Source organism: Schistocerca nitens, chromosome 8 (genome assembly GCF_023898315.1).
Source record: "Schistocerca nitens isolate TAMUIC-IGC-003100 chromosome 8, iqSchNite1.1, whole genome shotgun sequence".
Classification (NCBI taxonomy): Eukaryota; Metazoa; Arthropoda; class Insecta; order Orthoptera; family Acrididae; genus Schistocerca; species Schistocerca nitens.
The window spans coordinates 356,538,788-356,554,087 of NC_064621.1; the positions used below are offsets into that span (position 1 = coordinate 356,538,788).

General features: G+C 39.1%; 1 protein-coding gene and 1 non-coding gene across 3 annotated transcripts in view; both read right to left on the reverse strand.

Annotated features, from left to right (window-relative positions):
• LOC126198974 (RNA-binding protein 28) overlaps positions 1–15,300 on the reverse strand; it is a 133,726-nt gene that overhangs the window by 20,721 nt on the left and 97,705 nt on the right. For both annotated transcript variants that reach the window (XM_049935634.1, XM_049935633.1), the window contains exons 10-12: positions 14,254–14,428; positions 10,625–10,842; positions 5,580–5,729 (exon numbers count right to left, since the gene is read on the reverse strand). In XM_049935634.1, coding sequence (XP_049791591.1) covers positions 5,580–5,729; positions 10,625–10,842; positions 14,254–14,428 — 543 coding nt within the window. The remainder of the gene's footprint in view (positions 1–5,579; positions 5,730–10,624; positions 10,843–14,253; positions 14,429–15,300) is intronic.
• Trnar-gcg (transfer RNA arginine (anticodon GCG)) lies at positions 7,916–7,990 on the reverse strand. The gene has a single exon. It is a non-coding gene; the product is annotated as a tRNA-Arg (tRNA).

Genomic DNA, 15,300 nt, shown 5'->3' on the forward strand with positions numbered 1-15,300 from the left:
CACCCTACAGCCCCGATCTCGCACCGTCGGATTTCCGTATGTTTGGCCCAATGAAGGACGCAATCTGTGGGAGGCACTACGCGGATGATGAAGAAGTTATTGATGCAGTACGACGTTGGCTCCGACATCGACCAGTGGAATGGTACCGTGCAGGCATACAGGCCCTCATTTCAAGGTGGCGTAAGGCCGTAGCATTGAATGGAGATTACGTTGAAAAATAGTGTTGTGTAGCTAAAAGATTGGGGAATAACCTGGTGTATTTCAATGCTGAATAAAACAACCCCTGTTTCAGAAAAAAAAAAAAATGTGTTGCATTACTTATTGAACTGCCCTCGTAGAAGGGATATAGGGGATCCACTACTAGAATCAGAATTTAAAAGAGCTTTGGTAGATTTAAGATCAAATAAGGCAGAAAGGATAGATAACATTCACCAGAATTTCTCAAATCAATGGGGGAAGTGGCAACAAAAAAACTAATCATGCTGGTGTGTAGAATAGATGTGTCTGGTGATATACCACCAGACTTTTGAAAAAATAGCAACCAAACAATTCCGAAGACTGCAAGTGCTGACAAGTGCAAGAATTATAGCACAATCAGCTTAAAAGCTCATGCATTAAAGTTGCTGACAAGAATAATGTACAGAAAAATGGAAAAGAAAATTGAGGATGTGTTAGATGACGATCAGTTTGGCTTTAGGAAAGGTAAAGGCATTGGGGAGGAGTTATGATGTTGTGGTTGATAATGGAAGCAAGATTAAGGCAATTTCATAAAATTTGTTTACTTGGAAAAAGCATTCAACAATGTCAAATGGCAAAAGATGTTCGAAATTCTGGTGAGAATAAGTGTAAGATATGGGGAGAGATGGATAATATACAACATGCACAAGAATCAAGAGGGAATAATAATAGTGGAGAGCCAAGTACAAAATGTTTGTATTAAAAAGGGTGTACAACATGGATGTAATCTTTCGTTTCAACTATTCAGTCTACACATCGAAGAAGGAATGATGGAAATAAAAGAAAGGTTCAAGAGTGGAATTAAAATATACAGTGACAGGATATCAATTATGACACAGCTATCTTCAATGAAAGTGAAGAAGAATTACGGGATCTGCTGAATGGAATGAACAATCTAATGTGTACAGAATATGAAGTGAGAGTAAATCGAAGAAAGACGAAAGTAATTAGAAGTAGCAGAAATGAGAAGAGTGAGAAACTTAACATCATGATTGATGACCAAGAAGTAGATTAAGTTACGGAATTCTACCACCTAGGCAGCAAAATAAACAAAGATGGATGGAGCAAGTAAGCATAAAAAGCAGACTAGCACTGGCGAAAAGGGTATTCCTGGCTAAGAGAAGTCTACTAGTATCAAACATAGGCCTTAGTTTGAGGAAGAAATTTCTGAGAATGTATGTTTGGAGCACAGCATTGTATGGTAGTGAAACATGGACTGTAGGAAAATCAGAACAGAAGAAAATTGAAGCATCTGAGATCTGGTGCTACAGACAAATGTTGAAAATTATATGTACTGATAAGGTAAGAAATGTAGAGGTTCTGAGCCCAATCAGAGAGGAAAGGAATATATGGGAAACATTGAAACGGAGAAGGGACAGGATGATTGGATATCTGTTAACACTTCAGGGAAAAACTTCCATTGTACTAGAGGGAGGCGCAGAGGGTAAAAACTGTAGAGGAAGACAGAGACTACAAAACATCCAACAAATATTTGACGATGTACGTTGCAAGTGCTTTTCTGTGATGAAGTGGCCCATGAGGGGAATTCATGGCAGGCTGCATGAAGCTAGTCAGAAGACTGAGGACTCACAAAAAGAGAGAGAGAGAGAGAGAGAGAGAGAATTCTTGCAAGAGTTAGAATTTATTTGAGGAGAAAAAGTTGAAGGTGCAGTTAGAATGCCTAACTCCATGAACAGGTGCCTACAGGATATCTACGGGTGAGCATCCAATATATTGTTCTTACTATTCCCTTTCACGCAATCCATACTCTCTTCCTAAGTGACGACTTACCCAAGAAGTATGAACACAATGATGAGCGAATATACAGAAAATATGTTAAAATTTTGTTTTTTCCAAATATAGCAATTTTGAGAATGCCAAAAATTGATGAGCCTGGCCATTTGAGAAGATCAATGACATACTTATTTCACTTCAAATTTTATCAGTACATACCCAAAATACTGTGAGCACTCTACCATACGTTGATTGTACGGAACTGAATTTACTGTATTTTTCTAAATTAAAAGAGAGTCAATTTAGAAAGAAAACCTCATTAACTCTTTGGAAAGCACTGGTAATTCATTTTTCTGTTGCTAGTACCTCTTGATGTATATTAAGTAGAAGGCCATTCACTAATATAAAGAATGGCACTGGGTCCATAATTTAATCCCTTGGGATTCCAGTTACGATTTCTCCTCAGTCATTAAAATTTTCTCTTCAGTCCAGTATATTTTGAATTACTCAATTCAACATTTTTATATTCTTTCCCATGAAACATAAGCTTTTTTAACTAAGATTCTCTCCCCAGTCCTGTATAATTGGAATTACTCAACTTTTTTGTGTTTTTTTCCCATGACACTTAAACTTTTTTAAACGTGTGTCATGTTCTACCAAATCTTTTCAGATCACAACAAAATATCAAGTGGTGAAGTTTTGTTATTTACAGTGTGAGTGAAATGTATAAATGGCAGTCTGAGGTAAGCAAACTTTCTGAAATCCAACTATGCTGTGTTAAGTAAATTGCACCTATCTAAGTGTTGCACTTAAGTACATTAAACTCGATTCAAGTGCATGTCTTTCTCGAAGATTGTAGAAAAATAAGCTATAAAGAAAACTGGGCTATAATTACCTACCGTAGTTACCCGATCATACTGCATGGGTTTCTCCCAAATTCATCACTCGAAAAATACAAGTTCATCTTATATTCACAGATTACATTACTGCTGCTGAGGGTTAACATTTTTACGTTATTTAATAGAGTATATAGGGGTTGTCTTACACTTACAGATGAAACTTTGGCTATTGAGGTCACATGCAGATTTATTTTGAAGAATTCAGAAAGGCAGGGATGAGCAAATGATACTTGCGTTTGAAAACTATCAAGATTTCCTGATATGCTGAAGTGCTCGATACAGTATCAACTTTGCTTGAATATGCACATGAAATATGACTCGCTTGGTGCTAGTGCATGGGATACAAATGAAAATATCAATTAGCCAAACAACCTATTGCTCTGCTTAAAATTTGACAATTTTGTGAAACACAAGAGGAAATAGCCCTAAATTCTATCACCTTACAAACTCTTGTTGTATTTGAACAGGTTTGCAATATAAGTTCTCATACATGTATGGCTACTTTCTACAAAATAATACTGCTGCTGCTGCTTTTCAAGTATAAATAACATTCAAAAGTGGAAATATTGACCTTCAAAACACATTACTTGATTCATACCCAAGATCAATATTTTATTTGATTATGAGAGATTGTGATGATTTACTAAGTGGGTTCCAAATGAATAATTCGGTTGCTGTTCACGTATTATATCACCAGATAAAAACATTGCCAGCTGTTAATCAGTTTTAGAACATGATGACGACATTCAAATGTAACAAGAAGGAAAATTAATCCGCAGTCAAAATGTCTAAAAAACGAAATAAATCATACTAAGTTCACTAACTGTTGTCACAAGAATAAATTACAATGGCAAAACCCGACACAATGCAGAGATAGTAACAACAGACATCAGCAGATCACGGGGAGGAGCAAAAGTTTGAGAACTGGACTGAATCACGATTGCGATCTTTTAATTATGGACTAGTTGCTTTTGTTACATATGACTTCCACCGGAAAAGATATTGTAGACCCTGTTTCACAGTTGCTCAAGCACATGACTACGGTAGGGCAGGATGGGAAACAATGGTATTGGCTTGGCCGAGAGCTAGATGAATGTGGGGAGGGAAGTTGTGAGTGGGCAGCAATTGTGTCGTGTTGCCAAACATGGGACTCAACGCATAATTTGGTTTTTGGGAACTCCTACCACATTCTGTCCCAGCTGAACTGAGTTTAAAATTGGACAATTAGTCAACAACAGTATTAATTTCTGCAGGAGGTGTCAAAAGTCTAGATAGTGGCCAGTGGCGTACTTAGGTGTTTCGTGCTGTAATGTTGTTAACGCTCACCATGACATATCATGGGAATCAAAGGGGGTGAGTCAGCTGCTGTGTCTATGCACTCAATGAAAGAGTGGCAGGCAGACAATATTATTGGAAGCAAGAGACATTGTAACATTCTCACGTCAGTATAAAAGTGAAAGCCGATATGTATTAAGATAAAAACAGCTGTGTTCTCACGTCCCATGGTAACCACAAACTCAGAAATCGCAAAGTATTCGGAAGAAACAGCCAAATATTTGTGATGAAGATATAAATTTCACAGCTGTGCTATTAGAATGATGATTAAAATTAGTGATACAACAGACGAAAAGGTGATAGGCGATAGGTTACTAAGCAAAAAGTGTGGAAAATAGTCTACAAATTAATGTAAACTATTTATTTTTGTTTATTTTATTTCTCCTCATATTATCAAAATGTAGAAAATTAATAAATGCCATAAATTTAGAATAGGTATAATGTTAACCTTTCAGGCAGATAATTTTTAGTCAGAAAATGTTAAAAAATTTCACAAGTAGCTTTTTCGGGAAAAAAAAGGGATGGGAGGTCGTCTTATAATCAGAGTTGCCTTACACTCGGGTAAATATGGTACATTTTCCCAGTCAACTTTCACAGGAAGAACTTTAACACTGGTGTATTCTACTTTGAGTGAAAAATTCCCTGAGCTAATGATGCTTTACTCACAAGAACAATGAAGAGCTTACACACTGTCTATGAAAATGTTATGACTCAGGAAACTGGTATCTTTCTGTGTGTGGAAAATTCACTGCTGAAGTCAGATTGTACAGCCAAATGTTTCCCACCCATATTTTTCTGTCAGAATCTTTTAAGTAATCTGTATGAAGCCTCTCTTATTGTTTGATAAAAAGCAATAAATCCAGATTTCTCACAAATAGGTGAAATTTTCACAATGTAGATCTGTGGATTAGGTTCTGTTCAATGCAACAACTTCTTGTTTCAGTATTATTGACTTTATGTTCAAGTTTTAGATGTGTGGGAACTTCTCTTTTCATCATATTGATTCTATATAAAATGATGCAAGCATATAAGCACTTACCTCTCTTTCCCTGTACTTATATGGTGTTCAGACAGGTACAAAACAACTCTCTCTGCAGCATTCTGCAAATCTTCTAATTACACGGTAAGCTCATCTGTCCATTTGTTAATACAGCAAAATTTTGATAGTACATATTAATTGCACTTTTGCAGAAATTGTTATACATATTGCCTGTAACCTGCTTCTAAACTAAGAAATGCACCTTTATGGCTCTAGTAATTACAAGGATTTTTTTTTCCATTTGTATGCTTGGGCCATTGTTGCTAAAGACAAGAATTAAGGTCTCCAGAGAAGTTTTGTAAAACACATTTGAATTTTTTCATTGAAATGCTTACCTTTGATGGTGTGAATATTTTTGGATTATTGTTAATATTACGCAAAGCTTGAAGAGCAGCTTCATGAGTAGAGAAGCTCACAAATCCATACTCCTTCGACTTTCCAGTGCCATCAGCATTAATATCTTTCATGTTTCTCATGATACGAGCCTGTAACATTACAGAGGAGTATGAATAAGTATTTAAAATTTTAAATATGTGGCAGAATATAAATAACTTAGGAGTGAAGGTGGAAGTGTTGACATTTCAACAGACAAACAAAATAAAAAAATAAAAATAAACACACACAGTGCTACACTGTGCTAATGGAATACTCAATACCAAGACTGCAGTTTGCAGATAGACTGGAGTGAGGGGCTGAGGGGCTCCTGGGTGGAAAGAGAGAGGAGAGAAAAAAGGCAGGGAGCGGAAGGGAGGAATGGCTGGGGAAGGGTGGCTGATGATTTGGAGGGAGGTAGTAAGTGTGAGAGATTAGAAATAGAGGGAGATGCACAAATAAATATGTGACACAGGGCCAAACACTGGAGCCAGTGAGTTCGTGCAGTGTACGATGTCTGTCACATGGGGAACAGGATAGGGAGGGGATTACAAACAGAGGAAGGGGTTTAGTGAACATTGATACCAGAAGGGTTATGGGAACAAAGGATGCATTGCAAGGATAACTTTCATCTATGTATCTCAGAAAAGCTTATGCTGAAGGTAAGGATCCAGATAGCATGGGCTGCGAAGCAGCCACTGAAATCGAGCATGTTGTGCTCAGCAACATTTTCTGCCACTGGGTGGTCAACTCAGCTCTTGGCCACAGTTTGACAGTGGCCATTCATTCAAGTGGACAGTTGGTTTGTGGTCAAGCCCACATAGTGTGCACAAACTGCAGCAGAGCTGGTGAATGACATGGCTGCTTTCACAGGTGGCCTGGCCTCTAATGGAATATGATAAGCCTGTGAAGTACTGGAGTAGGATGTGCTGGGTGAGACAATCGGGCACATCTTGTGCCTGAGTCTCCCACAGGGATATGAATATGACCCCTAAGGCAAGGATTGGAAGTGGCAGAGAGATGGACTTGGATGTTGAGGAGGCTTACTGGACAATGGATGGTGTGATAAGTGTCTTAGGTAGGATGTCCCTCACTTCAGGTTATGATGAGAGATGATCAAACCCCTGGCAAAGGATATGGTTCAATTTTTCCAGTCCATGGTGATATTGAGTGATGATGGGAGTGCTTCTTTGGAGTTGATTCTTGAGGGTGGTGGGAGGACTGGGGAAGCTTGTGTCAGGATATGTCATGGGAAATCTGTTTGCTGAGTAGATTTAGGGGGTAGTGCCTGTCTGTGAGATGTTCAGTAAACTGGGCAAGGGAATTCTCATCACTATAGGTACACTGCCCACGGGATGCCAGGCTTTTGGGAGAAATGTTTTTGGGATGGAAGGAGTAACCACTGTCAGTATGCGGGTGCTGATGATGGTAAGTGGGCTCGATATGGACAGAAATACGGATGGAGCCATTAGAGAGGTAGAGGTCAATGTCCAGGAGAGTGGTGTCTTGGGCTGAGGAGGACCAGGTGAGGCAAATGGGAAAGGCTGTGGAGGAATGAGGATAGGGTGTCTTGGCCCTGGGTCCAGATCATGAAACTATCATCATTGAACATGAATCAGCAAGAGGTTTGCAGTTTTGGGAGGCTAGGAATGTTTCTTCCACATGGACTATAAATAGATTGGCATCAGATGGTGTTATGCACATACTTATGGTCTTGCCGGGGATTTGTTAATATATCGTTCCCTCAAAGAAGACATAGTTACATGTGAGGACGCAAGTAGTGGCAACACTGCTGTAAAATGAAGGATGTGTGTAGCTGATTGCAGAAGACCACATGATATAGTGCAGAGTGCAGTGATGGATGTGTTTGAGTCAGTTGCTGTGTGTATTTTCTGAAAGTGCAGGAGGCCAGTTTACGTTCCCTAACAGATAATCAAAGCAGCAACTACAGCAGTTTCTTGAGGTATGACCTTTGCCCTTCTGGCACCGAATCCCATCGTCCTTCATGACAATGCATGATGCCACATGGTGAACCTTGTGCACGAGCTCTTGCATACGTGAGGTTATGTGATACTGGAACATCTAGCATATTCACCCAATACGAGTCTGTGCAATTGTGACCTGTTCATCAAAATGAAGGAAGCTCTTCATGGCAAGCACTACAACACAAAAGAAGACATCATCTGTGCCACACGGTGGTCCTGCTAGCAGTGTACGACACATATCATCTGTGTGAGGAAAGTTGATCAAGATGCAGGACAATTACATTGACTGAAACTTCCTGGCAGATTAAAACTGTGTGCTGGACCGAGACTCGAACTCGGGACCTTTGCATTTCGCAGGCAAGTGCTCTACCAACTGAGCTACCCAAGCACGACTCACGCCCCGTCCTCACAGCTTTACTTCTGCCAGTACCTCGTCTCCTACCTTCCAAACTTTACAGAAGCTCTCCTGCGAACCTTGCAGAACTAGCACTCCTGAAAGAAAGGATATTGCAGAGACATGGCTTAGCCACGGCCTGGGGGATGTTTCCAGAATGAGATTTTCACTCTGTAGTGGAGTGTGCGCTGATATGAAACTTCCTGTGTGCCGGACCGAGACTCGAACTCGGGACCTTTGCCTTTCGCGGGCAAGTGCTCTACCAACTGAGCTACCCAAGCATGACTCACGTCTCATCCTCACAGCTTTACTTCTGCCAGTACCTCGTCTCCTACCTTGCACTTGCCCACGAAAGGCAAAGGTCCCGAGTTCGAGTCTCGGTCCAGCACACAGTTTTAATCTGCCAGGAAGTTTCATATCAGGGCAGACTCCACTGCAGAGTGAAAATCTCATTCTGGAATTATATTGACTGTACGTAATATGACAACCATCTGTCACTTAAGACTGGAATGAATTATAACAGTGTTGGCACTACTTTTTATCCAACCCACGTACATTCCTGAATTAACATTTTCCCACTGTTTACAACATTTTTTAATTGGTGCATTCAAATTCTCTATGTTCCCAGTTACTTTTGTGCTGTCATAATTATAAGTTTCCCTCCATTTAAACTTAATGAAACAATGGTAATGAATTGAAAACAAAACAAAAACACACATCATACTGACACTTTTAATGCGGCAGTTTTAGTTGCTGTATGTTTCGAACTATGGTTGCATATGTTACCAGTAAATTTTGGGCCAGAACTAACACATTTATGACTCTGCCAACCTCCTCAAAACATTACGCTGTAGCCATTACCTAATGATTAGTGTGCGACACTTTGCTTTGCGCTCTGAATTGCTAGTTCTGTTCTTGTCTTACTGTAAATGAGTGAAGAGATTAATCTTGGCCAATGACAGGACTCAAATAAAACCATAACAACACCGCAAGGGATCAGCTATGCCTATGACCACTATGCATTATGTCAGTTCTGCTTTTTCAGGAACATAGAACATGGGCAGTCCTGGGAGAAAGAGATAGGGCTTGTTCCCCTTCTTCACTCTTCTCCCCTCTGGAGGTCTAAATTCTTATTTGTTTTTGCTTGAAGTTTACTGCCATGTTATAGTGCCTGCACTTTAATGTCTATATGACACTCTCAAAGTTCATTGAGAAATCCTTTATAAAAGCTAGGACCACATTCTAAATTTTAGAAAAGATATGGTAACAGAACCCCAGTACACCATCAAAGATTTTACAAAACATATTTTATAAAGATATTTAACAAAGATCTTTTACAGTGTAAAATGAGCTTAATCAGGATATAATGACCTTGGCAGGGCACTGGCTTTCACATAGCGTCTACTAACATTTCACAATAAATTTTCTTGAGCTCCGGTCTCCCTACTTCTGAATCTACAGAAGTTATTAACAGGTGGAACAATTCATGCTGCCAGTGCTTTGTCTCATAACACTGCCAACCTAACAATAATTATGCACTGTAGTTCATAGTTGTGTTATCGAACAAAGTATTGGCCTGGACTGTTTTCAGAATGGATTCGAAATAGAAGAAAAGTTGGCAACGACAAACAAGAGCTATGGTAGTGCCTTTTCAGCACAATGTACCGTTGCAGATGTGATGCCTCTTGAGGAAAAAAATGTGAACTACATAAAACTGCTGGCATGTCATTTAGTTAAAATTGCATTAACTTTGAATTGCATACATCCCCCCCCCCCCTCCCGCCCTCCAGAATATGTAGCAATTTCTGAAGTGGTGGTTAGATCAGATCGGGTACTTGTAGCAGCACCTAAACAATTTAAATATTATTATAAATATCACAAACTTTTGGTGCTTCTTTTAGAATACATCCCAATTTACGGGGTGCTGGTTAGAACGGGATCTGACACCATAGCTAAAATTTAATAGTACATTCATTTCTATATCTTGACCTACAGAATCATATTTTATTACACCACCACATACATTCAACTTCATGATGATGTTTATAGAAAGAAATTCTGTCACAGGGTCCGCCATATCACGTGAACAATCGACATCACCCATTGCCAAGTTATAACCTGCAATTCACGTATTTTCTTAAAATATAATTTTGTTTTGTACACTATAGGAAGTATAATGTGTTGATGACAGCTTTACCAATTTTAATAGAAAGATAATATCTATCAAAATTTCAGTAGTTTAATTTTTCCTACACAATTGCTTTGAATTTGGTTACAGAAATTTCCTGTATACATGACAGGAAATGTCCTATTCTTCAGCATTATCAGCAGACATCTAACAGATGTAGGAAACAACACAGTTAGCACCAACACAGTATCTGATAACAAGCCAGATTACGTGTTAACTAAAAAAATGAAAGAAAGTTAGAAAGAAAAATGGAAAGCATTTCATGAAGAATGAAAGGGTCCTGATCCTGTACAGCCTCTAGAGTTGTGGTTTTCCTGGTTGCATGACAGATATGGAGCAATGCAGCATAATTTAATTACAGACATGCAAATTACAATTATTGCAATACTCAGTATCTGTTAACTTCAAATATGAAGGAAGTTGTAGAAACAAAAAACTTACTTCTGTTATGATTGCTCCTTGACCACTATGGTCCTGGAAGAGTTTCCTTAACTGACTGTCAGTCCAAGATGGTGGTATGTTGTGTACAATAAGTCGTTTTGGGGAGACAAACATGTTGAGATTGCGCAGTATCTGACTCTTCCATTTTTCTAATTGCAACCGACGAGACATGTCTGCAACTGATACACCATCTGCTGCAGGAGTTCCAGCCATCACAACTGCAATAAAGCCACAATTAGAAACCTGGTACTTCTCCTGAGAATGTTTAACATCACACAAGAATGGAAAATTGTTTATATTTAATAATAATAAAAGTTGTTAGTTGGGTAAGAACTGCAATTCGGCTTCAGAAAAAAAAAAAAAAAAATGCAGAAAGAGTACATGTGACTGAGATAATCTGTTGTAGGTGCCATGATGGGGAGATGTTGTGGGTGCCATGACAGGGAGATGAAGATAGTTGTGAAACAAAGAGAAATTGATGGTGACATAACACAATAAGAGTGAAGACAAAAAGAGCACCAGCAGAGGTATGAGGGTAATCTGAAAAGCTTGGGGAAGAGATGGACATCTGATATAGAACCAAATTATGCAAAGGCAGGCAGGTGTGGCAACAATTTGTATTTTAGCTCATTTATTTCTGCCATGGCAATGACACTTGAGTGTAGGTGCACATTGTCTTGATGGAAGATGACGTTCTTCCTTGCCAAATCTTGACTTTTTCACATATCTTTTGCTGTAATTGATCCTGGAGGTTAGTGTAGTACTGTCCCATAATTGCTTGATCAGTGGGGAGAAAATCTATCACAAGAATCCATTTTGCATCCCGGAAAACTGATGCCATGACCTTTCCGGCAACTGTATTGCTTCTGCTTTCTTTGGTGGAGGTGAACCAACATGTTTCTCCTGCTTTGGCTGTTATTTTGCCTCAGAGGTATAGTACCGGAACCAAGTTTCATGTGTGAAAAAAAAAAAAAAAAAAAAAAAAAAAAAAAAAAAAAAACTTGTTGGTTGCTCTGTTAATGGGTCAAACATTTGGAATAGTTCTCAGGTATTCAACCACAGGTGTTTCTAAAAATCGTGATATTTTGGCGAGCCGACTTCCTGCCATCTTCAGGTGTTCCTGATGACTTTCTGATATCTGCTGGGTGCTACCATTATTTATTCTGCCCCCCCCCCCCCCCTCCCTTCTCTCTCATCTGTGCATATCACATTTTAACAATGCAACTGGATATGAGAAAATTATCTGCTAGATGGGTGACATGACTATTTTAACGCCAGATCAGAAATACTTCAGAATGGAAATGTTCGAACAATGTTTGACACGTGATTTTAAGTTTCCCTGGCGACATGCCACATGCAGCTTGTCATAGACCTGGTACATTAGTGGTGGGAGCACTGCATCGGGAATTGATCCAAGGTCTTCAGTAGTGGTGCAGCCAGCGCCGGACACGGATCTCTGCTGGCATGGTGACAATGCTTCTTCATCGTCTTCGGTTGTCATGGCAGGAGTGGAACTTCACATACACTGCCGCTGCGCTCTGCTCATTATCAGAGCTGGTCCAGGCCTTGCTTCATTGAAAACTGCTGTCCTTATTTATTAGTCCCCCATGCAGCCAGATCTCTACAGTTTCTTTGAGAATACCATCCCAGAGGGCATTGGACTGTTGCAACAACTTGGTGTCATCATAATTCATCATATGTCTGTGGGAGACGCAGCGCTCTGCTACATGGACTTTGTTGGCAAAACACTGTGCGTGTGGCATTTATGCTCAGTGCATCTGTCATGTACTTCCCATATAGTCTGGCCTATACACATTTTTCCACATAGGCAAGGGATAAGGCAGACTCTTGGTTTCTGGTGTCCTAGGTCATTCTCGACTGGTTCCCATAAGGTTTTCATCTTGACTGGTGGGCTGAACACACCCTTGACATTGTGTTTCCTGGGTATTCTTCCAAATTTTGCTGATGTTTCCTGACATATGGAATAATTGTTGTCACAACTGCTTTATCTTTGTTTTCGGAAGGCTGTGGTCTTAGCTTTTAAGGCACATTGTATCTGGCAGTTGCTACAACCATTCATATGGAACAGTGCTGCAATTCATCTTCATATCGTATTATCTCTGCAGCCACATCGTATTTTCTCTGCAGCGAGCTGTGGAAGTGCAAGAGTAACCTGCTGCACAGTGCTGTGGCAAAGCATTGCATCTCCCATGGATATACCACGAATTATGATGAAACCAAGTTGTTGCAACAATCAAAAACCTTCTGGAACTGTATTCTCAAAGAAGCTGTAGGAATCCGACTCCATGACAGGCTATTGCCTGTCAACTAAGCAACTAAGCAAAGCCTGGGACCCAGCCTTGAGCCTGACCAGAGAGCAATGGCAGTCTATATGAAAGTCCGCTCCCATCATGGCAATTGAAGAGAACAAAGAAGTGTTGTCGCTACGCCCACAGAGATTCACATTTGGTGCTGGCTATGGCACTACTGAAGGCTCTGGCTTGAAATGTGGCATTGCATTTCCCCCATCAATGCTCCCAGAGACACCGGGAGCAGGGGGCGGAGGATATTAAGGCAGCATCCAGCGGATATCATCCAGTCATCATGAATGTCTGAAGATAGCAAGAAGTTTGCTAGAAAATATCACACCTTTAGATGACGCCACCTGCCTGAGTACCTGAGAACTATTCAAGATTTCCTTCGCCAGGGAAACTTAAAATCACGTGTCAAACACTGTTCGAACATTTCCATTCTGAAGCATTTCTGATCCTGCGTTAAAAGAGTCATGTCACCCATCTAGGAGATAATTTTCTCATATCCAGTTGCATTGTTAAAATGTGATATGCACAGATGACATCCCTGTAGCTTCAGCAATTTCTCGTACTTTCAGTTGGCAATCCTCCATGACCATTTTATGCACTTTTTCAATAATTTCTAGGTAGCAGCACATCTCAGCCGACCACTATATGGATCACCATCCAAGCTGTCCTCACCAAAGAGCACAGTCTGCCAGTGTTTTCTAAAAACTGGTATGAATTTCCTTTGTTTTCATACTTTTCTTTATGAAGTACTTATCACTGCTCGAATCTCGATTTTTCTTCCATTTTCACAAATCACTACACAGGAACAATGACACAGAGATGTCTGCACCACAGATCTCTGTCCAGATCACTGGCATGTTGCATGTTTACTCATAAAGTACAGCATACTATTACATGAGAAACTCATTGCAATAGTGCTGACATCTGGTAGTGATACAGCAAAATTTTCCAACTACCCTTGTAATCTAGGAGACCTATACCAATCAAAATACTTTTGGTTAATGCTTCATTAGATAATTCAGCACTGGATTTTTATGTTAAGTTCAAAGACACTGTAAAACCCTAACACAACTGGAGACTGGAATTTCAGGTAGTCTTCTTGAATATTAAAGTTGAAGACAAGATCAAAGATATAATGAAGAAAATAAAAGTGCCAGCAACAGAGAAACTTAATATGAAGCCAAGGAGGTGGCTACATATGGAGGAATTTGGGAGAGATGGCTGAAACATATTTTACTAGTATTGGTTCTTGTAATGCAATTGTGAATTTGCAACATGCTCACAGACATTGACAAACATATTAATTACCTCCTTCTTTCACCAGATACAAGTTTCTACTATCTTTCTTCTTATCAGAATCTTTGTTTCTGTTCATCTTTTGACCAATCTCATCCCTACTTAAAGCTCTAAACACATCCAATGTTTGATTATTTAATGTGAGTTCTGTACCAGCTTTTAAACATTCTTCTGCATTTTCCTTTTCCTGAAACACAAAATAACACTAACAATTCACTGTGATAATGCATACAACTATGAAATAATCAAAGAAATAAATTGACTTTTACAGTAAATTTATCAAAATCTGTAATAATGACCTTCTGGAAGTCAAGTGAATAACAATAAATCCACAGGAATTGTTCTTGGGTGACGTTTCACGCAAGAACCATTTCTACAGCTAATCCATCATAAAGTCTTAAGGAACGTAATAATAAATGGGTTTCATTGTCACTAAGTCAATCCCTGTCATACATGATTTTTACAACAGAAAAAAAAGAAAGAAAGAAAAATCTATGGATATAGTCAACAATAAACAGAATTACAATGATCTGGGATGTTATCTTGAGGCAGGGGTCACAATATTCACAGCAACAGTGGATTTGTTTCAAAAATTCAGTATACACAATGAGCTCTTATGCTAGCTGTCTAAACTCTGGAAATCCTATAAATGTAAGTTATTAATTAATTGTGCAGTAGTAGTTTCTGTGACAATTCTAACAATATGTTGACCGAATAATTTGTGATTGGTATTTCAACAAGTTAAACAGAAGGAGACAAGCCATCAACTAATTAATAGTTCTTTCTCAAGTGTCATGTTCTCATGAATTATCTGGTTTGTAAATAGGTGCAGAGCCTTGTCAGACGTGGCTTATTGAAAGCCAACTATATGGCTCCCACACTGCAATCTGTCAATCACAAAGTTATTTTATTCAAGTTATGTAGGCAAATAGTATGAAATGATTATCTCAAATAATCTTAAGGACTGTATATGAAACAGGAGAAACAGGGTCCTAAGAAAACTACTTAATTAGTTTCTTAACATAGAATTACAGAAGACAGTTCAATATCTGGACTTGC